This window comes from Ciconia boyciana, chromosome 4 (assembly GCF_034638445.1).
Source record: "Ciconia boyciana chromosome 4, ASM3463844v1, whole genome shotgun sequence".
Taxonomy (NCBI): Eukaryota; Metazoa; Chordata; class Aves; order Ciconiiformes; family Ciconiidae; genus Ciconia; species Ciconia boyciana.
This window is the reverse complement of record NC_132937.1, coordinates 29196034-29212282: the sequence shown is the minus strand read 5'-3', so window position 1 is coordinate 29212282 and position 16249 is coordinate 29196034. Positions and strand designations below refer to the sequence as shown.

Genomic DNA, 16249 nt, shown 5'->3' with positions numbered 1-16249 from the left:
ATATCAAAGTGGTTTGTCAGCTGATCACAACTGTTGCAATACATATCGCTACTTTACTAACATTATTTTGAGATAAATGTGTGCTTGAGGTATTTTGCAAGATTTTACAGAACATCATGTATTAAGCACACTAGAAATGGATATTAAAACTGGTCTAAAAATTTATGTCTTTGGTCACGCTTACATTATAAAAAAAAAAAAAATAGTTTTGAAGGGTAAAACTCTTTGGGTATTTGTAGTTCCTCCTACAATTCATGTCAGAAATATCTCTCTTCTCAAAATCCAGCATGAAATCTGTTAATCCGGTAGCACCATGCACCGTGCAAAACCACAATGGAGCCTACTCCCCTCTGCAGCCCGCTGGATGGGAACCTGCAAACAAGGGAGGTGCAATATATCTATTACTTGTATATGCTCTGAAGATCTGCCTCAGTGATGATCCCACCTGCGAATGTCCTCTGAGTTGGATCCTGTGAATACCTAGGAAGGCATGGAGACTAGCTCTGATCATAAAGAACAAGGAAACAATTTATATAAACATAAAATTAAACACATTCTGTACAAATACAGTCGTTCTCCTTTCTGGCCTGTCAGGCACAGAAAGTTTGATATTGTCCAAAATGCTTTGATGAAACTGGTAATGGAAGCAATTACTTTGGTCCCACATAAAGAAGCCATTAATCAAGGGGAGCACTCATGTGGGCTTGGACCCACGTGATGTTTTTCTGAGGCAGTATACAGCATCTGTTATCTTCTCCAGGTACATTTGAGGTGACAGTCATCAGAGTATTTATAGCCCAAGGAAGAGGAATGAAGGAGGCAAAGCTCAGAACTTAAGCTACAGTGCAACACAGCAAATCCCATTAAAAATGAACAGGCACAATGTCAGTGGCGACTTTGTCATGGTTTTTCCTGCTTTGCCTTGGCCCTGCAGATTGCAGAAGAGAAGGGCAGAGGTGGGAAGCTCCGTTTCCCACCCTGCACTCCTCCCCAGAGCAAGGCTCTGCTCCTGGGAAGGCTCCAACTCTGCAGAGAAGGGAGGGAGAAAGGAGGTTTTCCCCAGAGGGGAGCTCTGCACAGTGCATAGTGACCCATCCTTCCAGGTGTGAGAAGGAAAAGCAGAAACAGATTTTTTAAATAATTTTTTTAAGAGATAGATACAGAAAAAAAATTCTAGCTGTGGACGGTTATGCACTGGAACCACTTTTGGGGAATTCCTGGTGCTGAAGGTTATTAAAAGCAGGGTAGACTATTATCTCTGAGCAAAGGTCTAGTTTATACTTGTCCTGCCTTTGTCAAGAGGAACAGACAGGGCAATCTCTGGATAACTCTTACAGGCTTGTGTCTTTGATAATTACGGATCAGAGGCCAGTCTGACTAACACAAGTGCATAAACTGTACCTGCATCTGAGATACTTGGTGAAATATTTCTCCTAATGGAAATGCTTTTCATTTCCAGTATAAATGTAGTATAGATGCCTTTAAAAAGCCCCACCAAGACACTCCAGCTGCATAACTTCAGACTTGGATCAGACCTGCCTCATCCCTGCAGATGTGTCCAGTGGCTGGAGGGCTGCAGCTGGCCCTGCCTGCTGCCACGGCCCTGCCTGCCCTGCCACTGCCTGCCTTCTCATTGGCTACTTCACCAGTTTTCAAATAACTTAAAAAAAAAGTCTCTGGGAGGTTTAACATAAGTGTTAGAAAGTAGCTGAAAACAAGCAACAGCATGTTAGCATGTCTGTGCAATAGACTTTAATAATCAGTAGGATGGGCTGGATAAGAATCAGAATGCCAAGCACATCCCCTCGTATCCCCTCCGACCCCATCTCCCTCCATGAGTTTCTATATTGGGACTACACTAGGATACTGGGTCTATCACTAGGATACTCCCTAGCCTGGTACGGCCCTCGGACTATTACCCTTTACTGCTCTTCCATGTGGGGGGGCGATGAAGCTGCAACACAAAGTCCTAGGGCAATCAAAAGAGACTTCGGGGCCTTGGGACGGCTAGTAAGGGACTCTGGAGCACAGGTTATTTTCTCCTCTCTCCTTCCAGTTGTGGGCAGTGACACTAGAAGGAACAGAGGCACCCAATCTATCAACTCATGGCTCCGTGGCTGGTGTCATTGCCACGGATTTGGGTTTTTTGACAACGGGATGGCCTACACAGCACCAGGTTTGCTGGCGTCTGATGGGATTCATCTTTCTCAAAGGGGAAAGAGAATCTTTGCTCAGGCACTTGCGGGGCTCATTGACAGAGCTTTAAACTAGACTTGAAGGGGAAGGGGAGTAATATCAGGCTTCCCAAGGGAAGCTGAGGGACGACGTGCCACGGTTAGAGGGAGCGGGTGCCAGCGAGGGCACTCGGCCTGTGTCTCTGAGATGTGCAGGGTACGCTGGGGCACAGCCGAAGTTGAACAGAGTTGAGCTAGGGGATACTGAGGCAATAGGAGCCAAGAGGGAAATGCCAGTGAAACGCCTCAAAGCACATAAGGGATGTTCTTCTATGAAGGAGACATGGACGACAGCCCAGCTGAAGTGCCTCTACACCAATGCACGCAGCATGGGCAACAAGCAGGAGGAGCTGGAAGCCATTGTACATCAGGAAAACTATGATATGGTTGCCATCACGGAAACATGGTGGGATGACTCGCACAACTGGAGTGCGGCGATGGATGGCTATAAACTCTTCAGGAGGGATAGGCGAGGCAGGAGAGGTGGTGGGGTAGCCCTATACGTCAGGGAGTGTCTGGATAGTTTAGAGCTTAATGATGGTGATGATAGGGTGGAGTGTCTATGGGTAAGGATCAGGGGGAAGGCCAACAAGGCAGATATTGTGGTGGGAGTCTGTTACAGACCACCCAACCAGGATGAGGAGGCAGACGAGCTATTCTATAAGCAGCTGGGAGAAGCCTCACGATTGCTAGCCCTTGTTCTTGTGGGGGACTTCAACCTACCGGATGTCTGCTGGAAATACAATACAGCAGAGAGGAAACAGTCTAGGAGGTTCCCGGAGTGTGTGGCAGATAACTTCCTGAGACAGCTGGTGAGGGAGCCACCTAGGGAAGGTGCCCCGCTGGACCTCTTGTTCACAAACAGAGAAGGACTTGTGAGCCATGTGATGGTTGGAGGCCATCTTGGGCAGAGTGATCACGAAATGATAGAGTTTTTGATTCTTGGAGAAGTGAGGAGGGGGGGCAGCAGAACTGCCACCTTAGACTTCCGGAGGGCAGACTTTGGCCTGTTTAGGAGACTGGTCGACAGAGTCCCCTGGGAGGCAGCCCTAAAGGGCAAAGGAGTCCAGGAAGGCTGGACATTCTTCAAGGAGGAAGTCCTAAAGGCACAAGAGCAGGCTGTGCCCAGGTGTCAAAAGACGAGCCGGCGGGGAAGAAGACTGGCCTGGCTGAATAGAGAGCTCTGGCTCGAACTCAGGAAAAAGAGGAGAGTCTATGACCTCTGGAAGAAGGGGCAGGCAAGTCAAGAGGACTATAAAGGTGTAGCGAGGTTGTGCAGGGAGAAAATTAGAAGGGCCAAAGCCGAGCTAGAGCTCAATCTGGCTACTGCTGTAAAAGACAACAAAAAATACTTATTCAAATACATTAGCAGCAAAAGGAGAGCTAAGGAGAATCTCCAGCCTCTATTAGACGGGGGAGGGAACACAGTGACCAAGGAAGAGGAAAAGGCTGAGGTACTTAATGCCTTCTTTGCCTCAGTCTTTAATAGCAGGGCCAATTGTTCTCTGGGTACCCAGCCCCTGGAGTTGGAAGACAGGGACAGGGACCAGAATGGAGCCCCCATAATCCAGGGGGAAATGGTTAGTGACCTGCTGCACCACTTAGACATTCACAAGTCTATGGGGCCTGATGAGATCCACCTGAGAGTACTGAAGGAACTGGCAGAAGTGCTCACCAAGCCCCTTTCCATCATTTACCAGCAGTCCTGGCTAACTGGGGAGGTCCCAGTTGACTGGAGAGTAGCAAATGAGACGTCCATCTACAAGAAGGGCCAGAAGGAGGACCCGGGGAACTACAGGCCTGTCCGCCTGACCTCGGTACCGGGAAAGCTGATAGAGCAGATCATCTTGAGTGCCATCACATGGCATGTAGAGGATAACCAAGGGATCAAGCCCAGCCAGCATGGGTTCAGGAAAGGCAGGTCCTGCTTGACCAACCTGATCTCCTTCTATGACAAGGTGACCCGCCTAGTGGATGAGGGAAAGGCTGTGGATGTTGTCTATCTAGACTTCAGTAAAGCCTTTGACACGGTTTCCCACAGCATTCTCCTGGAGAAACTGGCTGCTCATGGCTTGGACGGGTGTACTCTTTGCTGGGTAAAGAACTGGCTGGATGGCCGGGCCCAAAGAGTGGTGGTGAATGGAGTTTACTCCAGCTGGTGGCCGGTCACAAGTGGTGTCCCCCAGGGCTCTGTGTTGGGGCCAGTTCTGTTTAATATCTTTATCAATGATCTGGACAAAGGGATCGAGTGCACCCTCAGTCAGTTTGCAGATGACACCAAGCTGTGTGGGAGTGTTGATCTGCTTGAGGGTAGGGAGGCTCTGCAGAGGGACCTGGACAGGCTGGATCGATGGGCTGGGGCCAATTGTATGAGATTCAACAAGGCTCAGTGCTGGGTCCTGCACTTGGGCCACAGCAACCCCATGCAACGCTACAGGCTTGGGGAAGAGTGGCTGGAAAGCTGCCCAGCAGAGAAGGACCTGGGGGTATTGGTTGACAGCTGCCTGAATATGAGCCAGCAGTGTGTCCAGGTGGCCAAGAAGGCCAATGGCATCCTGGCTTGTATCAGAAATAGTGTGGCCAGCAGGACTAGGGAAGTGATCGTCCCTTTGTACTCGGCACTGGTGAGGCCGCACCTCGACTACTGTGTTCAGTGTTGGGCCCCTCACTACAAGAGAGACATTGAGGGGCTGGAGCGCGTCCAAAGAGCAGCAACGAAGCTGGTGAAGGGTCTAGAGCACAAGTCTGATGAGGAGCGGCTGAGGGAACTGGGGTTGCTTAGCCTGGAGAAAAGGAGGCTGAGGGGAGACCTTATTGCTCTCTACAACTACCTGAAAGGAGGTTGTAGAGAGGTGGGGGTTGGTCTCTTCTCCCAGGTAACAAGTGATAGGACGAGAGGAAACGACCTCAAGTTGCACCAGGGGAGGTTTAGACTGGATATTAGGGAAAATTTCTTCATGGAAAGGGTTGTCCAGCCTTGGAACAGGCTGCCCAGGGAAGTGGTTGAGTCACCATCCCTGGAGGTATTTAAAAGCCGTGTAGATGTGGTGCTTAGGGACATGGTGTAGTGGTGGACTTGTCAGTGCTAGGTTAACGGTTGGACTTGATGATCTTAAAGGTCTTTTCCAACCTATACGATTCTGTGATTCTGTGATACACCAGGAACAACAATCAATTAAAAAGCCACTCAGCTGATGAGCAACAGCAGCAAGCAGCAGCAGCTTTATAGCCAGGCACCCCAGCGGGTTTGCACATGCTGCCCGGGTGAGACAGACCGGGTGAGCCACAGAGAAAACTCTGCACCCAAGAAAAACTGTGTCATGCAGAGGTGTAGTTTCATCCTACCAATGAGCAAAAGCAGCAGCTCACTGCCAGTGGCAAGGGCAAGGTCTCACACCTTCTTCTGCCCTGCTACCTCCCCACTCCTCCATCCCTCTCCCTTCACATATTTACCTCCACCTTCCTACCCTAGGGCTTCTCCCTCCCCTTTTACACTGACTCGGGTGCCATGTAAGGGAATTCAACCCACTTCCACTAGGAAAAAAAAAGGCTGTTCTCTTTTTCTCTTGTGGGTTATGCATCTGAGGTGTTAGGAAGCACGAACATCAGAGAAGCTCCACAAAACATGGCATTTCAAACAGTACTGGAAGCAGAAACAGGAAAGCATTAACGAAGTTGATCACACAGTGCTTAAAGTTCATAACTGAGTCTTAGGCATTGTTGGTGAAAATAAACTCTACTAAGTAGGCTATTACTGTTCTGAAATGAAATGATAAAAAGAAGGATAAAAGTCAGCCTGCTACATTTTCTGAGCATTTATAACATGGGTAAAATACATAAGAGAAGCACATATAAAAGACTTTGTATTTATTATCAAAAATACAGCTTCATTATATATATAATATATAGAGAGAGAAATAAAAAGGCCAGTTAAACTATAAAAATGTCAAATAAATAACTTGACATTTTCTTTTCCCATCAATCAATATCACTTAAGGGTATATTTTTCAGGTGTTCGCTATCCAAAGCTTATTATCTTCAATGGGAACCATGGCAAAATTGCTCATACTACTTGAAAAATGATGTTTCTTAATCTCTTTGCTTTATCTACTACAAATTTCTCTCTTGCTGATACACAATACAAAACTGAACTCTTGAAGAAATAGTTTATTTGGTATAAGAAACAAAATTCAAGGGGAGCTTCTGGAAAAGTGGTCAGATAGAAAAACCTGACAATCACATATGGACACACAAAGATTAAAGTATGAAGAGGACAAAGCTGACCATGTGACAAGCAACAAATGTGTAGGGTGAGGACAGGACACGCAGCATCTTGGGTTCCCACAATTCCACAACTCCCCTGAGTAATTGTTTTGAAGCTCATTAGTGGTGGACACAAACGATCTGGTCATGCCCCAGAGAGTACCACACAAATAAACGTGCGGGTTGGTTATCCCCAAGATTTCGGCACAGCTACACCAGCTGTGCTCGTACGGCTACACCACCTCAAACAGTAGTGACGTCCCACCAAACATCTTTGTATTGATCACAACTAAAGCAAACACTCACTTTATTTGTAGAAAGTAGAGCAGTTAGTCCAGCTGGTGTTTTCAGGCCATGACAGGATGGAGTACAGCTCAAAGGAAGCTAGACGCCAGAGCTGAAATACACAGTTTCAAAAGATACTTGTGACACTCTGCAAAATCACAGAGAGGATGAGGTTGGAAGGCACCTCTGGAGACCACCTAGTCCAAACTCCTGCTCAGAGCAGGCTCAACTACAGCAGGTTGCTCAAGACTTTGCCCTGTTGGGTTTTGAATATCCCTAAGGATGGAGTCTCCACAACCTCTCCAGGCAAGTGCTCAGTCACCCTCACTGTAAAAACAGTTTTATCTTACGTTTAAATGGGATTTCCTGTGTTTCTGTTTGTGCCTATTGCCTCCAGTCCTGTCACAGGGCAGCACTGAGAAAAGGCTGCCTCCATCTTCATTACTGCCCCCATCAGATATCTATATACATTGATAAGATCCCCCCGAGTCTTTTACTCTCCAGGCTGAACTGTTCCTCTCAGCCCCTCCTTGTCCCCGAGATGCTCCAGTCCTTTAATTATCTTTGTGACCCCTTGCTGTACTCGCTCCAGTATGTCCATGACTCTCTTCTACTGGGCAGCCCAGAACTGGACCAAATCCTCCAGATAAGTCTCACCACTGCTCAGTAGAGAGGAAGGATCACCTCCCTTGACCTGCTGGCAACACTCCTAATGCAGCCCAGGATGCTGCTGGCCTTTCTGTTGCAAGGGTACATACACCGGGGCTCCCACTGCACCGTGATCCTAACCTGACTAGAGAAACCAGCTCGCTTGCAACTGTGATTTTATTAAAGGCTACTGAATGCCAGGTCAGGGAGGAAATCTGGCATCTTCTCAAGGAGCAGGAAATTCTTCTCCAACTCAGTTCATCCATAAGAAACAGGATAATTTCACTACCTTCTGCAGTCAGCAAGTCTCTCAATTCACCAGCAGTATCAGTAAAAGCCACAGAGGAAATTCTTTGTCTCTATTAAGTGACAGAAATAGATGTGTTTTTTAAACCTGAGTCCCCGCACTAACGTAGTGTGGGACACGGCTGTGTATCCAAAGAGCCAGTAACAAGCAGTGCGATGTGAAAGCTGGGAGAATGACTGGGAGGGACGAAACCTTCTTTGCTACAAGAGAAATATATCTCAGTGTAAGTAGAGACCAACTACGTAAGGGAACAAATAGCGAATGACCCAGGCACAGTTATGATGTCCACAAAGTCAATATCTAACACTCCCTAATTCTCTCAAAGCGTTCCCTGCTCCTCTGGCACGTTGGCTTCTGCAGCTTGCAGAGTCCAATCCTTTGGTACCAACCCTTACCAGGGCTGCCTCCCTATGCAAGCCATGCCCTTCTCTTGGCATCAGCTGGTTAAAAGGCTCTTTCTTTTCCCCTTTCTGCCCATTTTAGGTGCTGTCAAGTCCTTTTTCCAACAGTGACTTTCTTTCCCTCATATTCTGCAGGTTTCTTCTTTCATCCTCGCCATGATCACTATATCTTACAACTCCACAGAAGTAAATGGCTCGAACGCTCTCATCTCAGCCTACTAAGTCCATATATGGAGAGTGCTGCAGTTCTTGACTGTATAGTTCACCATACCATAGCGCTGCCATTACAACTGTTCAATTAAGATGAAAACAGTAGCAACCCCCACACAACGGGTTCATATGGGAACAGGAATGCCATGAAATGGGAACGGGAATTAAAAATGCCAGCAGGATGTTGGTGTCTGTGTGCATGGCTGGAGTACCAGCTGCAATGCCACCATCTTTGTAAATAGTCATCTTCATAAAAAGCCTGCTTATTTTTAGAAACATGTTGTCTTTTCCTGTGATTATCTAGAAAGCAGAATACGAAACAGAGCTGAAACATTTTTGTTCCAAGTAACAAATTCTGGCTTCTGCTGCCTCTAATAAAACCACAAAAGTTTTGGTCCTAGACACTTACTTTCCATTTGCAGTTTGACAGGTTTTGTTCATGTTTTTTCCTAAAATGATCTTCTAGTTTAAATTTCTCATGCATGAAAGAATTTAACTTGAGTGAAATTCTCTATAATCTTTATGCTTAGGATTTTTTCACAAGATTTTTGAGCTCAGCAACACAAAGCCAGTCTTGGTTTAAAACTTTATATGTGCAATAATGCCTCTAAAACATCAGAAGAATCGTAATGATTTCTGTATTTGAAAACAGCATGTTCAACATTCACAAGATGCTCATTTCCCTTCATTTTAGAAAGACAATTCAAATTGCAAGTTCCAAATGTACACAGGTGTTGATATTTGACCTTACCATCATTTTCACAGGTGCCAGCAATTTCAAATGACTTTAAAAATCAAGAGAGGTGTGAAGAATAATTTGGCTTGGGATTCTTACAGCCTCGGATATCTTTCTGTGTGAGTTACACCAGTCTGACTATCCTCTGAGGACACAGTGAAAGTCAGAACTGCTCGGTGTCCCCTTCACAGAACAACTGCCCTTAACACAACTGTTATCTGCACTGTTATTTAAAAAGTGTTTATTAACAATAAGGTAAATTGAAAGACACCCCATCACCACTTGGTGATACACACAGAAAGCCAGGTGCAGAATATGTTAGCACCTGCACATGGTTTATCTCTTCTAGGTCTAAAAATTATCCAGGATAACTTTTGCCAATGCTTGAATGAAAGATCTTTTTAAGAAAACAAAGCCGGTGTATTTTGACTATCCAATTACACGGCCAGCAAGTCACTAACAGAAGAAACAGTTTCTCCCACGGCCCCATAGCTGTCCTCTTCCTTTTGGATAAAAGGCTCCCTGGGTCAATATTGTGTGGATTTCTCTTTCATTGGAGGCCAAAATCCTGAGGAGCTTTCCTCATGAGTAGTCGTTACTCCTGGGTGTAGTTACACTGCGCTCGGTAGAAGAACTGGTGTGAACTCAGTGTATTTCACACTATACACCTCTCACCTGGAGAGTTTTATGGATCACCACACACCGTATCATTAGCTAGGTTTGAGTTAGTTACCTAGTTTCGACTGAGCTTTCCCCCTAAGCCTCCAATTTTCAGTGGCTTATGACCTCCTGAAAGAGTTACTTTCAAAGACGAATTCGTCTGTGCTTGTTCTCAGCTCAGAAACTCTGAAAAGTCAGAAAAAATAATGTTCATCTTTTGGATGTTTGGTTTGGATGTTCACATTAAGGAATTGTGGGGGGTTTGTTTTATATGAAAGAACTAATTTGGTTTTCATGTGTAAGCATCTTTACTAAAAATAAAAAATAAAAGTAAATCAAATCTTGCCTATTCTTACCCAAAAGTATTTCCTTTCAGTTGGAATTAATTGTGAAGAACAGGTTTTGGGTTTTGTTGGGGGTTTTTTTGTTTGTTTGGTTTTTTTTCAGATAGATCATTTGTTTGCAGATAAAAACAATAGGAAATTTGATTCAAGATCACATAGCTAACATAGTCTCCCATGTGCCTGTGGTTTAGAAAGTCCTTTATTACATGATCACAGACCACTGCAGCACATTCACCAATAAATATGGCACTAAATTGTACACTCTTTAATATATGAAATAATATAAAGTCTGCAAAGACCTCTTCATGGTAATTTACTCAGATTACAGGCATCTTTGATATATTTTAATAACTTTTTAATATCAGAAAAACTTTCTATAACCATTTATTTTAGTGTTTCACTTCATGTGTGGCAGAAAAGCTGTGAAAAGGTCCTATCAGTCCTGTTTTGAGTCTCCATCATGAAGCAACAATGCTAGTCACTTATTTTTTTTTAATTTTTATTTTCAGTAAGACCACATTAAAGGGATATAAGCAGAATTAGGCATAGGGTTGAGTCCCAATATAAGTTTGATCTGAGGAATGGGAACTCCCAAGTATACTCCCAGCTAATTGATGTGTTCATGGGGCACTGAAGAGAACTCAACCACTGAAATTTTCTGTTTTAAGACAACAGAGTACTCTCCTGCTCCTCAGGATGCCTTTTGGGTGACCGATACTCAGAATCCCTGCCATTAAGTTTAAGAATGTGAATCTGAACGTTGGATGTGCTTGCTCATAATGAACTATGCACAGTATACTGTGTGCCCTGTCTAGTCCAGTGTCACTGTGTATCTTCCAGAGAAAAAAAAGGGTTTTTTTCTGCAAGGCATGCTTGAAGATATGGAGGCATTCACCTACATATTATTACTAAGGTAATGCCTAGCAGCCTTGACTAAAATTGGGGTACAGCTGTGCTGAGCACTGTACAGAAGTCCTATTACTGTCAAATATGGCATGGTTGGAAAATGATAAAAGCACAAAACCACTCTAACCCCATTTTGAAAACTGAAAATCTGGCCTGGGAAGGACTGGCAAACTCTCAAAGCAAGTCTCTGACAGCCTCAGGACAGAAGGATTTCCCAAGGCTCACTCTAGTGCCTTAACTCCAAAACAACCCCTCTTCTCTAAAGCATCACTGGGAATCCCAATGTCCGATACAGGTATAATTTCACCAATTTTTAAACATTTCTTGGCTAATTTTACCTTTTTGAACACTGGTGGAAGTCTGCATAGTAGTTTTAAAGCAGGCATTGGCAAAATGGTGCCCAAGAAAAACATTACCGAAAGTTTCCTTTTACAGAGGAAGATAGTGATTTCAGGATGGAAAGGATGGAACACGTTTTGCTGTGAATAAGACTAACTAAAATCAGAAAACATACTTCAAAATGAGTGATTAACAGTGACATACCAAGTAACATGCTCAAGTGAAATAATTTAGTGCATTCCCATCGCTGCCCCGGAGGATATTAGGGGAATGCTTGTATCTATGCGAGATGGTGATGGGATTGATCAGCGTTAGCAGGGTTTACCAGAGTACAGGCCCCAGAGTTACGACGGCAAGTCCAATCAAAATGAAAATGTCACACAACATTGTGAAACAACTTACACCCAAATGCGATAAACAACAACAAATACATATATAATTAGTGCTTGGTTGATTTTATTGGTGTTAAAGACATCGACCAGTGTAGTCTGATAGCACGCATTTTGGCCTATGTCTGAAACAATAAAAGAATGATATTAATCTTCCCCCAAATAAATTATTCACATCTTCTCTATTAGTTGTAGCTTCACAGATATGCACCGTCTCCGCCAGCTCTGCAGCCCTCGCGTTAGGAATCATTCAGCTTCGGACTCATTCCTTTTCTCAGACACTTCAAATTCAGCAGCAGGTCAACTCATCCTTGCACACTTTACATGTGGGATTTATTATGACAGTGAATTACAACTTATTCTGTTGTTGTTCCAAAAAATTTGTAATATTTAAAAAACTAAAATAAGCACCTTCTTTGCCAAAGACTGCTACATTTTCCCTATCTGTAGACCTGATTTTCAAGGTAGTTTGACCTATTTTGATACCTAAATAGGGCTAGACTTTCCAAAGTGTTCCATATCCAGCAGCTCTTACTATAGCCAGATTTTCTAAAGAATTCAAGTATCACAGTGCCAAGTTCTTTGGAAAAAAAAGTCATTTACTGTAGTGCTGACCATGGAGCTGGGCTCTTTCGACAATCTGGCCCTGATATTGAGTGTTACACTCTTGTAAAGTCTTCAGACTTTAACCAGTCTGATTCCTCCAGCATTTACACAAGAAATCAGTTATGTCTACCATTATGGACATCTGGGAAATAGATACGATTCAAGCCAAATTCTTTGTTTATATTAGTTGGCAAGCATAATGTATAAAATAAGGATTCCTAAGCATCAAATATGTTTTATTTTCTCCATGCAGACCAATTCAACAGTTTTAATATTTTACAGGGTGTTGTAACTTTACACTCTGATACTAAAAAAGTAACAATGCAATATAGTGCAACAAGCTCGTGCCATGAACATCCATGGGAAATGAGCTAAGTGGTTGGCTCTTTCCTCTATAATCCTCCAAAATCATAGAACCATTAAAATTCAATATTATTGTGTTTATATTAGTAGTAGTATTACACATTGGGGGCTAGGTTTAGGCTTTCCAGCCTTCAACCATTGGACTGAAACTTGAAACAGAAGCGGCAAAAATCTGTGTCTTTGCAGAAGGCAAAAGCAAGAAAACAATTTGAAAGCAGCAGCATGAGTGCCAACTTCTGGGGGTACAAGATTTAGAGAATCCCAGCCTAATCTGTTCCCAACTATGCTATCCACCACATGGTGTCTAAGGATTTGTTTTAAGCCCTTCCCAAAGTGTCTGTCATCCCATTTCCTTGTCTCCAGTGAATGTATCATGTAACTGTAAATAAATGTTCAAATAAGTTTAGCAGTCATCAGGATGTTTCGAATTTGAGCATGACAGCTTTTTTTCCTGAAGTTTAATTTAACAAGTTGCATTTGAAGCCATTTTACTATATATTTTATTTTTAACTTTGCAGACAGATTTCTCACTCTGCTGCTTTCTTGGGATTACAAAATTGATCTTTGTAAACTGAGCTTGAAAAACTTGGAAAAACGGTGATGCATTTGACTATCTTTTTTCTTTTGACCCACAGGACCTCCCGGTCAGCTCCCATTATTGAAGATGAACTGGTTTTATCACTTCTCTCTCAATAGAACCTTTTGCTTTCACCTCAGTTACAATTCCTGTACGAGTCCCACTTCTATTGCTATTAAAAGGGCAAAGTGAAAGGAAAAAAAATCTTAAAGAACTTTTTACTATCTTATCTCTTCTTCACCCACTACTTTTGGATGTGTGAGTAAATGATAGTTCCTTTTCACTCTTAACTGCCCAGCATGTGATATGCTGCAGAACAAGGCAGAGATGTGAGCTACCTGGAACTATACCTGTTCTCAGTGTTTTGACAGCAACATTTCACAGTAGGGACCCAGCCGCAGGATTCTTGGAAGCCTGCAATTCCAACAGCCCTTGGCAGAATGCAGATGGGATTTAAATTATATACTGCTGCACACAAACTCTCTGAGGGATTTCCCTCTTCAAATCTTGCTACAAGTGGATTTTCAAATGTTTGCACAGATTTTGAAAAAATTGTTCCCATATAAAACTGGCAACTTCTTATACAGCAAAGAAATAGAAAAGGAATGATTGAACCCGAAATAACATGCTATAAAAAAATGAACATAAAATGTGTAGCTAACAAAACTAACGTACACACAATGTTATCAAATTAATTCACAGTACTACAAATAATTTGTTTCCAAGTTTTAAACTGTTTTAATTCAATGCCTAGGAATACATTTCCACTAGGTCTGTCATTCTGCTGTGATTAGGGGAAACAAGTATGCCAGAGGAACCTTTAAAAGACATTTACACATTTCCATTCCCAACTGCACATATCTAATCCTTTAAAACAAGCCACTAATCATCTCACTCACAACTACTGTCTATCGAATTTCCTCAAGTACTTAATAGTAGCTATTATGATAACCAAGGATCATGGGACTAGATCCCTAAGAGACAAGGTCAGACCAGTAAAATTAGCCATCTGTCCAGTAAGGGCTTTAAGCTCAGGCTGTATTTAAGTATTAAGTTTCCAACTGTACACTCTTTTTATTTTTCTCACAAGAGCAAGAGAATGCATAATACTGATTCTAAAAAACAGCAATACAAATCTTTTAACACTGTGGAATATATACAGAAAGGGTCTGATCCTGCAAACACTTTGTGAGCTGAGGCAGAATTTACTAAACTTGTTATATTTTCCATTGATCTAACACCAGTGAAGTTAGTGATAAAAATTGATGTTGGCCTCAAAGACTCCATGAAATTCTCAGTGTTTGAAACTGTCCTGGGTGTCAATATTTTCTCTTAGCACCACAATTTTTAAGTTATGCAGAATGTCAAACTTCACCATGCACTATGTCCCATCTCACCATTTACATTTTACCTTACTGTTTCATAAGCTGCTCAGAGTCCAGGTTTTTAACTTTCAGTCACTAAGGACCATGACGTGCAAAACCCCACCAACAGCAGTGGGAATTCTCCCGCAGGTCACCACTAATGTTCAGCCAGACAGAAGCAGGACCTTGAAGCACCCCACGTAACACTTGGTACAGAATAACTAAAGTTTTTAAATTAAATTATTGCTTCCCTAGCCATTTTCTTTCACATTTACTACCCTATGTCTTACATTATTCACTACCATACAAATAAATGTCACAGCCAAAGCACAGCCTTGCTGACAGAAAACCTCTGACTGGCACAGAGGTTCACCTGGCTCCTAACTCTGCCCACGCAGCACCACAGGTTAGGCGCTCCAGGGAAAAACGGATAAAAATTTTGCCAATTCGTTCCGCAGTGGCAGCAGTCGGGTCCCGGTCTGTAACTTGAGTGAACCCACCGGCAACAGGTGCAAAACGCCAGAGAAAACGGATCGTGCACTGATCCTGCAACTTCACCGCTTCCAATGGCACATTCCCTGACATTGCCTGGGCATCCTCTCCCACCTGCGGGTGGGAGGACAAAGCAGGGGCTTGCATGGAAGGGCGGGGAGCGGCGCTCGCCCGCCGGGCACCCCGGCCGCCCCCGCTGTGGGCTCGGTCCGTCCTGAGCTCACGGATGAGTTCATTTCACACGACAGCGCCACGACCTGACCCCAAGCGCCAGCAGCCGCCCAAGGAGCGGCCGGCACCGGGCACTGCCCCGCCAGCGCTGCCCGGCCGGCGGAGCTCCCGCCCGGCCCTGCTGGCGTCTCCCCCCCCGAGGCAAACGCCAGTTTTAAAGGGACGCGAAACTTTGCTTGGTGCAAGCGCGGCACTGAAAGGACATCTCCCCACCCTGGGAACAGCCCGCGCACCCGCCGGGCACCGCCGCCCGCCCTACCTTGCCGGTGGGGGATGCTCTTCTGCGGCGGCGCCGCCGCGCACCCGATGCACGAAGCCAGGAGCAGCAGCGAGGCGAGGTACAGGCAGAGGCAGCGGCAGCGGCAGCGGCGGCGGCAGCGGCGGTAGCAGAGGCCCAGCACCTCCATGTGCGCCGCGTTCCCCCGCCGCCGCCCGAGCGGGGGAGGTGGGGGCCGGTGGCCGCGGGCGAGGGGCGCCGCCGCCGCCGCTGTCCCCTCTGGGCGGCAGCCGGGCGGGGAGCGGGGCTGGGGCCGGCGCGGAGCGGCGGGGTTTTTACCCGCGCCGGGCAGGGACTGGAAGGGAAGGGGGGAGGAGACTGGGTCCGGCCCTTTGATGGGATTACCGCCGCCCGTGGGGCAGCCGCGGCGGCGCTGGGTACAGCTCGGCACCTCCCCCGCGGGGCGCCGCCGCCACCGCTCCGCAGCTCCCAGCCCCGACCCGGCCCTGGTCGAGGGGTCGGGGCGTTCCCTGCCGGGTGGTCCCCGTGCCGGCGGTGCCTCCTCGGCAGGCCGGCCCTGCCCGCGGCCTCTCCGCCGAGGCACCCTCGGCCCCCAGGGTTGTCCCTGCCCTGCGGGGGAGACACTCGGGGAGCCCCCCGGGCACCTTGGGGCCGTG

The 16249-nt window shown here is 45.4% G+C and overlaps 1 protein-coding gene across 3 annotated transcripts in view; it reads right to left on the bottom strand.

The window, feature by feature from the left end:
- Positions 1–15898, bottom strand: part of LOC140651070 (pikachurin-like) — a 44355-nt gene extending 28457 nt beyond the window's left edge. For all 3 annotated transcript variants that reach the window (XM_072860127.1, XM_072860126.1, XM_072860128.1), the window contains exon 1: positions 15615–15898. In XM_072860127.1, coding sequence (XP_072716228.1) covers positions 15615–15762 — 148 coding nt within the window. In that variant the 5' untranslated portion in view covers positions 15763–15898. The remainder of the gene's footprint in view (positions 1–15614) is intronic.
- Positions 15899–16249: the final 351 nt, after the last annotated feature.